Source organism: Anas platyrhynchos, chromosome 9 (genome assembly GCF_047663525.1).
Source record: "Anas platyrhynchos isolate ZD024472 breed Pekin duck chromosome 9, IASCAAS_PekinDuck_T2T, whole genome shotgun sequence".
Lineage (NCBI taxonomy): Eukaryota > Metazoa > Chordata > Aves > Anseriformes > Anatidae > Anas > Anas platyrhynchos.
Window position 1 is genome coordinate 5,491,234 of NC_092595.1, and position 10,008 is coordinate 5,501,241.

General features: G+C 42.3%; 1 protein-coding gene and 1 long non-coding RNA gene across 6 annotated transcripts in view; one reads left to right on the top strand and one right to left on the bottom strand.

Moving 5' to 3' along the window:
• The window catches only part of FNDC3B (fibronectin type III domain containing 3B), a 174,671-nt gene extending 169,845 nt beyond the window's left edge, over positions 1 to 4,826 (top strand). For all 5 annotated transcript variants that reach the window (XM_027464789.3, XM_072042700.1, XM_072042704.1 and 2 more), the window contains one exon: positions 1,354 to 4,826. In XM_027464789.3, coding sequence (XP_027320590.3) covers positions 1,354 to 1,665 — 312 coding nt within the window. In that variant the 3' untranslated portion in view covers positions 1,666 to 4,826. The remainder of the gene's footprint in view (positions 1 to 1,353) is intronic.
• Positions 4,543 to 9,141, bottom strand: LOC140003236 (uncharacterized). Its single transcript, XR_011811537.1, has 3 exons — positions 6,424 to 9,141; positions 5,594 to 5,683; positions 4,543 to 4,900 (listed from the first exon to the last, which is right to left on the bottom strand). It is a non-coding gene; the product is annotated as an uncharacterized lncRNA (long non-coding RNA).
• Between the last annotated feature and the right edge of the window lie 867 nt (positions 9,142 to 10,008).

Consider the following 10,008-nt stretch of genomic DNA (forward strand, 5'->3'; position numbering starts at 1 on the left):
TTAATCTTTTGCCCTAGACCTTTCCAGGCGATCAGACTGGCTTCCTAACTGAAGGAGTAGTCTCAGGGGTAAGCATGGGCAGGGAAGTTGTGTTCTTTAAGTGGTGTTTAGCTGAGTCTGTCTCATTTTGATTTTTTTTTTCCTTCCCTGGAGTAACACACAGGAAGTCCTCTGTCAGCTCAGTTTTAATTTCCCTCGTTACCTTTTCTCAGCCAGAGCTCTTACCTTCGGGAGGGCAGAGGAGCACTCAGCTTCCTGCTCCTGCTGTGAGGAGAAGGAAACTGGTGAAATGAGTAAAGGAAGAAGCATCCAAAGCTGAGGGTTTTTTTCTAGGAGATACAAGCACTTTGTGACACCTTGTATTTTATTTAATAGAATACCAGTTTCAGCAACCCTGCGTTATATAAATTGTTGGCTGGTTATTTGTTTTCAGAGTATATAAGTGTTTCCAGTGGTCTTTTTCCATCTAAGTCGCAAAACTGTCTTTGAGATACTCAGTTCTCTCTCTTCTTTCTCATATTGTGACTCATGCTCTGAGTCATAAGTTACCTACATTTGATTAGCATAAATACATCACGGATTTTGGATTGTTAAAGAACGAAATACAACGCAACCAAGAGGAGCTTTTTATACCTTAATAATATTTTATTGTTTCCACAATTCAGAAAGTGTAATTTCTGGCATAATTGCTGACTCTTGAGAAAAATGTGAGGAAAGTATATTAAAATAATATTTGCAACCGATTTTATGACTGTGCAGTGAATGTCTTGCAATAAACTTAGTTTGCAGATTGTCTTCATTTTGGGGCTAGATACGGTGCTTACATCTTAGGCATTTTAAGCATGTAGTCACATTTTAACAGTACAGAAATCTGTCTGTGATATTTATCACACCCATGAAAGACGAGCACGTCTTATGTATGATGTGTTGCCTGAAGTCTTGTCTGTTCTTGCGTGCGTTCAGTGTGTTGAGCTCTCTGTGGAGACCTGCCCTGGTCGGACACCTCTGTTCTGCTCCTCTGCATGCCGCCATTTTGCTGAGGCCTACCCTCGCCTCGCGAGAGCCTTCCCTTGAGGTCTACAGAAATGTTTCCTTACCAGACTCAGGCTTGCCCTAACTTCCTGGCCCAAATCCTTGCAAATCTACTTTAATTTATGACAACTTGTGACTTTGTATGAAACGCAGAACCTTTTCAGATACAGGTTTCCTCTGACGCTACTTAGAATGGATATTTACACTCATTTTTCACTCAACAAATACGTCATACACTTCTTGAATTTGTTCTGATATTTGGAAAAAGTGAAGGTAGTTCTGTTTTATTTATTTAACTGTGCTTGCTCTTTTGTTTTGAAGGTGTACAAGGGAGATGAGACCACGTTCCAAATCTCAGGCCTTCAAGTCAACACAGACTATCGGTTTCGCGTCTGCGTGTGTCGCCGGTGCTTGGATACCTCACAGGAACTTAGTGGCCCTTTCAGCCCATCCGTTGCCTTTATGCTTCAGCGAAACGAGATCATGCTTGCGGGAGAAATGGGAAGCATAGATAATCCTAAGATAAAGAACATGATTCCTACTGATGAACAGTTTGCAGCCCTCATCGTTCTTGGCTTTGCAAGTTTGTCAATTATATTCGCCTGTATATTACAATACTTCTTTATGAAGTAGAGAATTCAATGGAAGTTTGAGATACAAATTTAACTAATGCTACGCATTATAATCCACACATTTATTCAGATATTCCTTTTTGAAATCCTTTTGTTCTACCATGCATTTTATATACTTCTCTTGTTTTTACAGTTCTAGCTTGAAGAAAGATAAATCAGTGTTTTGATGCACCTTTTTGAAATTCAAAACTAGGAAGTGGTCAAACTGGAGAAACAAGCAAACCAGATACCAAAAGCAAGATTTTTTTCCTTCACAGTTTCAAAAATGTCACCAATTTGCCTTGTCATCGTGGTTCTGTTTTTGTTTTCACTGAAGTTCTTACAGTCTCTTATTTTATCTTACTATTTAGGAAATTTTAATTGAATCACTTTTTTGTTTCTTCTTTTTCTCCTAAACATTAGTCACAAGTGTGTATAGTGGTAAGACTAGAATACAGTGTTAGTCAACAATACCAGGTCTTCATTGAACAGTATTAGCAATGTTGCCTATGAATTATTCACTACATTTGCCCCATGTTTTCAAGATAAAAAGTAAATTGTTATTTTAACTGCTTAGTGCATTTAAATCAGAACAGTATCCTGCAGTCTAAAAACCTGTTACTTTTACAGTTACAACACTATGAAACTGCCTGTATAAGAAATCAAGTAACCAAACTGCATATAAATTATGAAGCATTATAGATTTTTTACCATTTTGATTCCTAGCAGTAATTTTAAGTAAGAGGGCATTGTGCAATAGTTAGTTATTCCCATGTTCAGCTATTTAAAAGCTGCTTTAACTTGTCTGTTTGTCACTGTATATAACGATTCCTAATCTAATAGTAGATATTATTCTATTATGTTCAGTCTGATTGATATGATTAGAGCTGGTGACAGCTTACTGCCTCTACTGAATTAGGTGAGATTTACACTAAATGTAAGCAAACTTCACTTGTCAGTTGATCTTTTGGTTTTTGGAGGGGTATTGATTTTATAGAACTTTCTTGGAGATATCAGAAATGGGATCTGTTTATTTTAAGTACCTTAAACGGGTGCCTACGTTATTCTTAACACAGGGCTAATCAAAATACTTGGTACATTGCAAAATTGGGACTGGAGTCCTACGGAGGTATAGTCCTTGCTCTTACAGCTGTGTTTCCCCCCTCCTGCCTGCCTCTTCCGAGACACACATTTTAATCCATCAAGATAGATTTTTAACTCTTGAGTCATTGGATTATTTATATTAAGTCAACATTGTGCGAGTACCTCAGGGACATAAGTGAGCTGGAGGTGCAAATAGATTCCAAAAGGGTGCAACAGACACAGTGTATTTCCCTGCCTATTGTTTTTGTATATTTTTGCTACTTGGTTTTGCTTTTGTCCTAGCTATTTTGTGCTCTGTCTCCATTGTCTAGGATTCAGTGTCCTATACTAGCATAATATTCCCTTAACCAAAGTAATGGGGAAAAACAACATTATTTTTGTTTTAGGTTTATTTATACTATATACTGCATACAGTACTTTAAATACCAATTACAGTGCAATCTTTTATTTATTGTAAAAAAATAAAAAATAAAAAGTGTACTTATGTACTAATTCCCCTCCCCACCCCCTGTAGCATGTTATATTTTGTCTGTTTTATACTGTTGTACTTTAGGTCAACTTTTTACCTGGCAGCATTCCTAGTATTATTAATCTTCTTACATTTTCTTGTGTTTTTGAAGATGGGAGCATCTAGTACATTAAATGCCAAAAAACATTATCAGTGATTCAAACGTTTACATGTATCCAAAAACATAATCATCTCTGGAAAGAAAGTGCTAAGATCAATGAATTATTCTGTGTGCCTCTCTAGATGTAGCAAATATTAGAAATGTTCTGTATTTTGTTATTGACTATAATTAGTTTAATTTAGCCTTGCAAACTAATGGCATTGAGCTAAATATATATATTTTTTTGTTTTTTTTTTTTTTGCCAAAGTCATGGCTTGTCAAATTTATTTACATCTTATTTAAATTTATTTGTGATATGAAACTTTGTGACCTTGCATCTGTATTTTGTGAGCAAAGCATATACAGCTGTTTTCAATGGAGGGGTGGGGAAAGTGTATTTTTTAAAACAATGAAAAGACTGCTAGTTTGGAAACCCAGAAATCTGAGTAGAGTCCCGTTTTTATTTTTGGAGTATTGTTTCAGCAGTGCTGCTATTAAACCCAAGCTTGACATCTTTTTTAAAAAAGAAAAATTGAAGAAAAAAAAAAAAAAACTTGCTTTATATTATTTGATCGATTTTGAAAGCTTGCAGTACAAAGATACTGAAAGCAGCAAGCCGAAGTGCAGAGAGAAGCAATCTGTTGGACTTCAAGCATTTGTGTCAGTGCCAACCTGTTTGGTTCCCTGTGCAATCATGCTCGTGACAATGCCCACTCCAACCCCAGGTTAACCAAGTGTTCTGCAGGAGTTGGAGCAGGCCCTAAATCAGTTACCTTGGCATTATTTTAGTTTGTATTTTCTGCCATACTGAACTGGCTGGTTCATATGTTAACATCACAGATCATAAACCGTTTCTGTTTGGGTTTCCATTCCCGCAGTTTGGTGTTGCCTTGTCTTCCCCGTACGTCTTTTTGCCCTTTGATCCGGTAGCATCAGGCACTGAATCAACTCCAGGAGCTCTCTGCTCTCAAAGAAATAATGAACACACACACACACACACACACACACACAAAAAAAAAGGTAGAATGAAACACTAAATATTTACAGCCCTTAAGGAAGGAGAGATGTTTTTATATTGTTCTGCCTTTTTCTTTAAGAACTTGAAATGTTTTCTAATCCTGTTTGTTGGCTACAGTAGTTCAGTATTCAGTGTCACGATTGAGAAGTGCCCTAACTGAATGTGTATGAACCTTATCCTTGCACAGTTCTTTAAATTGAAAAAAAAAAAAAAAGTTTTTACCTCACTATGGGAACATACATTCCAAGCTTTTCAACTTTAAAAAAAATAATCATACGTTTTCTTGTATTGTAAATTTTAGACTATTTCATATGCATTGTATTAAAACTGCCATATCAATTTTAATGTATAGATTTTGCAAATACTACACTATGTATGTAAGACTTAACTGTATCTGTAGTGTATATGTAATATATTTATGCCCAATAAATGTTTTAATTCTTTCTGATATTACCAGAAGTTTTCTTCATTGAATACAGTCCTTTCAGTCTGTTAGGTGGGCCCTTTCAGGTACTCAGGTGATGTTACTGCAACCAAAAGCAGGAGTGAGAATCCTAAGTTTAATTCAGGATGTTTCTGATTTGTAGTTGGAAAGGTTTTTATCATTTACAAAGTGTTTGCTGGTGCAGTTTGGTGCTCCGAGTCTCCCTGTGGGGCTGCACCCCAGAGTACAGATGACAATTTTTGAGGTGGTTTGTTCTGTAGTGATGCTGTGGTATCCCAGATCCTCCACTTTCAGCTTTGGATTAACTGCTTTCACCAAGATGAGCATTTTGGCCTATTTCCAAGCCCCGGCACTGTCTGGACGTGACCCTGGCCCTGCAGCCCGACTTGGTGGGCTCAGGGAAGTGCTGCTCAGCAACCTGGCCTTCTGTGGTGGCTTTTACACAAGTGTCTCAGAAACCTCAGCAGGAGATTTCTGGGGAGTTTGACAGCTGCAGTCTCTGTGGCCGCGCAGAGAAGCCTCTCAATCCCTTTTCACTCAAGGGATTTAAGCGAGATCTTTTCTAAGACTGAGCTAAATACGTGGCAATTCCATCCTGCCCCTGGAAAGCTGGAGTTTGGCTGTCCCTGAACAGGGCCGTAGCTGCAGCACACATCTGAAGGCTGCTGTAACATTCAGCATAAAATCCTCCCCGAGAATATTGAGTTCCTGCTGGAGTGGGCTGGGGTTTGGGAACTTGGAGTGTGGGTGCAGTGCACTCAGCCCCGATCTTTACCTGGGAATTTAGGAGCTGAATTTTTCTGTGTCCTCTTCTGGGTGAGACAAGTTGCTGAGGTGTTTTAGTCACTTCGGCTGAATAGCTTGCCTGAAATGTTAATGATGGTAAAAATATACCTGCATTTGATGTCTCTGAGTAAATAAACACTTGAAATACCAGAAGTTTTCATTTACCATTAATTATGCACAATAAATTCAATTACTTGTCATAGAGAATTAAGCTGGCATGTATACATGTCCCGTGGCAAACACGGTGTTTGTTTTTTAAACAGCTTCTCCTCTTCAAATCACTGCATAAATGCAGCATTTTATTTGTTTACTTTTTTCATTACTGCAATTTGCAAACATGAGTGTTTTTCTGAAGGAAATGTTTGTGGGGTTTTTTTGTGTGTTTTGTTTGTTTCTTTCTTTTTTTCCCATCTTGGTTGCTCTTTATTTATTTATTTAAACGGTGCTTGTCAAAACAACCCCTCTCTAACAAAATCTTCTGAAGATGTCTGTAGACGGGTAGCCAGCGCTTTGCTACCTGAAGAGCTCTCATTTCACCCGCTCCTTGGTTCCCAGCTCCCATGGCCACGGCCTGTGGATGACGGGGAACAGTGAGAGCCTGGCAAGCCCAGGACACTGAAGGAAGATTGATGTTCACCATCCGAGCACTGTGTTGTGTTGTGTTGTAATCGCACACCCGGACTGGTAGGGTCGGGGTGGGTAGCACGAACTTTCCTGTGGGCTTTGTTTTATTCATGCCCTACAGAGCACGCAGTATCCCTGCTCGGGCAGGACTGTGTTTAACACCATCTCTTGCCTCTATCGGTGTTGCAAAGTTACCTGCTTTGAAAAGTTTCGGAGCAGAGCAGGGGCTTCTATTTCTAGATATTTCTGTGGCCTTACCACCGACCTCCGGGCTCATGTGGAGCCGACCGAGGCCGGCCGGCCGTGCCCCACCTCGCAAACCGAGCAATCTCCAGGTCCTCCAGCAGCCGAGCGTGGTCACCGGGCTGGAGGCTGCTGTTTCTATAGCAGCAGCAATTCCGTCTCCTCTCGGTAATCAGAGAGCCTGCTCGAAAACGAATCAGGTAAAATTTGTTGTGCTTTTGGCTTCAGCCTGTGTCGCCAGTTCGGAGCACGAGCGGTGTGGTGGAGGCGAGCACAGCCCTTGGAGGGGTCTCTGTGTGGGAGCTGGGCCTGGAGGCACCGCAGGGCAGCAGCCAGCGCCGGGCCCTACACTCAAATTCAGCCTACAGCAAATAGCTCCTGAGGAGAAAACATGCACTCGGAGGGAGGCAGGTGTTGTCCCGAGGCCTTCCTGCCTGCCCCTAGGTGACTGCAATTCGCCTGTGCCTCTCCCTCCTGTCCTGAGGCATAGCAGCGGTGCTTGAAAACACCTCTGAGAATAAAACACGTCAGGAACTCCAGCTTCAGGGGCTTCCTGAAGGAAACAGCATGGCCTGAGCCCTCATCCCGTGTGTCCCAGGGCTCCAGCATGGCCCGGCTGCCTGGCCGGGTTGTTTGAGGCCAGCCGTGACAGGAGGCCGTGCAGCTGGAGCGGGGCTCCCATCGAAGTGGTGCTGAGCAGCTCCGCTTCTGCTCGCCCACCTGCTGGCAGGCATTAGGGAAAAGCCATGCGGCAATTACTGTAGAAATCTTATCCATGAATTATATTTCCTGCATAAATATTTTTTCAAGAATTACAGTTATTGCAGAATTCTTGATGTATTATAATTCTGTGAAGTGGTGTAGAAATTATATTCCTGGCCCGTAAATATTCACCTGCCTCGGAGTGAAGATATAAATGTCAGCTCTTATTCTTCTCAGAAATGAGAACCACAGGTAAACAGGAGAGGAGGAGATGGACATTTTGCTTTAATACTTTTATGGCTGAGCAGAAAGCCAGCTGAGATCCCTCGAAAAGGCTATCTCATTGGTAATACCTTTAATAAGTTCTAAATGATTGCATCCGTTTCTGCTCTTGACAATTGCTCTCTCAATGTGCGGATTCTTGGCTGGGTGAAATAAAAAAGCAGCTATGAGGTTTGACAGGACGCTTTCAAACACAGCAGATTAGCTGGCTATCTGCTGCTATTTAGGTGGACGTGCTGTTGGTGGTTTGGGTAGTTATAGCGGCTGTACTAATTGCTTGTGTAGATGGTATTGCATGCAATCTACACTATTTTTAGGTCTACTAGCAGGATTAATAAATAACTGCTTGGGTCAATGTGCTCAGTGGATGTCATTTCTTAGTAATTTTATTAGCTCATCTCCCTCGCTTTCTGTTGCATAAAAACTTACTCTCTGCAAACAAAACAGAGCAAACAGGAGGGAGGCAGAAGTCTTGTGAGGATCAGCAAGTGAACGGAGTGGAGAAATCCCACCCTAATCCAGCACAAACACTGTGCTCATTGACAGAGGCCTCAGAGTGCCCTTTTTTCCCCAAGACACCCACACACCAGGCCCGGGGGGCTCTCAGGACCGCTCACCTCCATGTGCCCAGCAGCTCAGCTGGGCCATTGGCCAAGGTTCCTCTAGCCAAAGGCATCAGCAATCATGTTCCTGTAGCCAAAGGGCTTTTATGAGGAAGAAACCGCTGTGCTGATCTGACTGTATCTGAAATGTTGTTGCCTTTTTTTTTTTTTTTTTTCCCCTCATGTATTGGCATTAGGCCAGAGGTGTTCAGGGACTGCCCAGGCAGGAGCCCCACACCATGCACTGCCCCGGTACAGTCCCTGTGCTGCCCACCCACTTCCTTCACGAGCTGGTGGCCGGTCAGTGGGCTGAGACCCACAGCTGAGCGCTTGCTCCTGTGCAGCCAAAAATAGAAGGTGGCACCTTTTACAGCACAGGGAATTTTACAACAATTAATTGCATTGTCGCTGCTTGCTAAAAGTCCCCTGGTGCTATTGACCAGGCAGAATACGTGCCCGTGTGTGATCATGGATATTGGCTTAATTTTTGGTGAGAATTTGTAGCACGAGTTTTTGCTGCTTTTTGTAATATGGAGGTGTTGCAGGTGTTTAAATCTCAGCACCTGGGAGCTGGTTGTGCTGCAGGCCCGTGGCAGAAAGCATTGGTAGGGTTTGACTCTGTCCCACCCTGCCGAGGGGCAGTTTGCAGCGCTGGGCAGTGCATGGAAGGGGGCCACGTAGAGAAGGCCAGCGTGAACAGAGGCTTAGAAATCACCATGCCTGTTCTTTCTCATGTACAGCTCTGCAATCATCTGAAAAACAATCAGAATGTGAGGAAAAGAAAAGGGAGCGGTGCCCTTTCATGCAGCATTGCTTGAAATGGGGTCAAACGCCACATTTCTTTCAAGTAGAGAGGTTTGGGGTTGGTTTGTTGTTTTTTGTTTTTGTGGGTTTTTTTTGGTCTGGATACAGGGCTAATGAGACCCTTTGGATTTTGCTCTGATTTGGAAAGCCACAGCATGCACCAGTCCCTAGCTGAGATGGAAAGGGCTGTGTCACGCTGACGTGGAAGGGAACTGAGACCTTCAGCTGGGAGAGGCATGAGAAAGCTCATTAGAAACCCACCACAGGGCTGGAATTCACACGTGCATGGACAGCGAGCGTGTGTACGAGTTACATTTGCTAACACTGATGTACGTAGCGTGTGCTGGAGCTAGAAACGTACTGACACTCACCCTAAAGCTTTAGCAGCAAGCAGAAGTGATTGTTCAAAAAGCCATAAGCCTTCATTAACCTGAGATGGATTGCCTTTTTCTTCCTCTTTCACTATACTCACACAATTGCAGTGGTGTGATCACAGATCCACAGCCCCGGGGGGCTGGAGGTAGATGGGTCCACACAGGGCTTTTGCTACGGAAGCCCACGAAAAAGCAATGACCAAAACCCACCTTCACGTGGGTCATGTTGAAGTACCCAAAAGAGATGATGGTGAACTACACATGAAACCTGTAGCTTACCTCTACGTTAGCTTTCCGTAGTGAAAAAGAAAAGCTCATCCAAACAAAACTGCAAATGTTAATTGTTTCGGAAGCTTCAGCTCGTCTGGAAGCCAGCTTCTCGTGGCAATGTCACCTGGGCAGCAGTGGGTGGGTTTGGGGGAACCACCTGCAGCACCTAGGCTGCCACAGGCCAACGATGGACAGAGAGGTTCTCAAGGTATTTGGGTAAGTAACTGCTTTAAATGTCATTTGACACAAACGTACATAAATGCTGAGCATCCAGCAACTCCAGATCTGACATGTAAGTGCTCCTTTTCCAGGATATTTTATTTTTGGCAAGCAATACAATAGGACATGATTTTCTGCCTGGGCATGCTTCTATCAAAAGTATTTTTCTAAAATGAACGGAGCTTTCTGGTAAAATGCTTTTGACCTATTTTATCGCCAATTCAACATGCTGCCGAGACATAAAATGCTGCCAAATTGTTCCTGTTTATTTGTGAAGCTGTGAT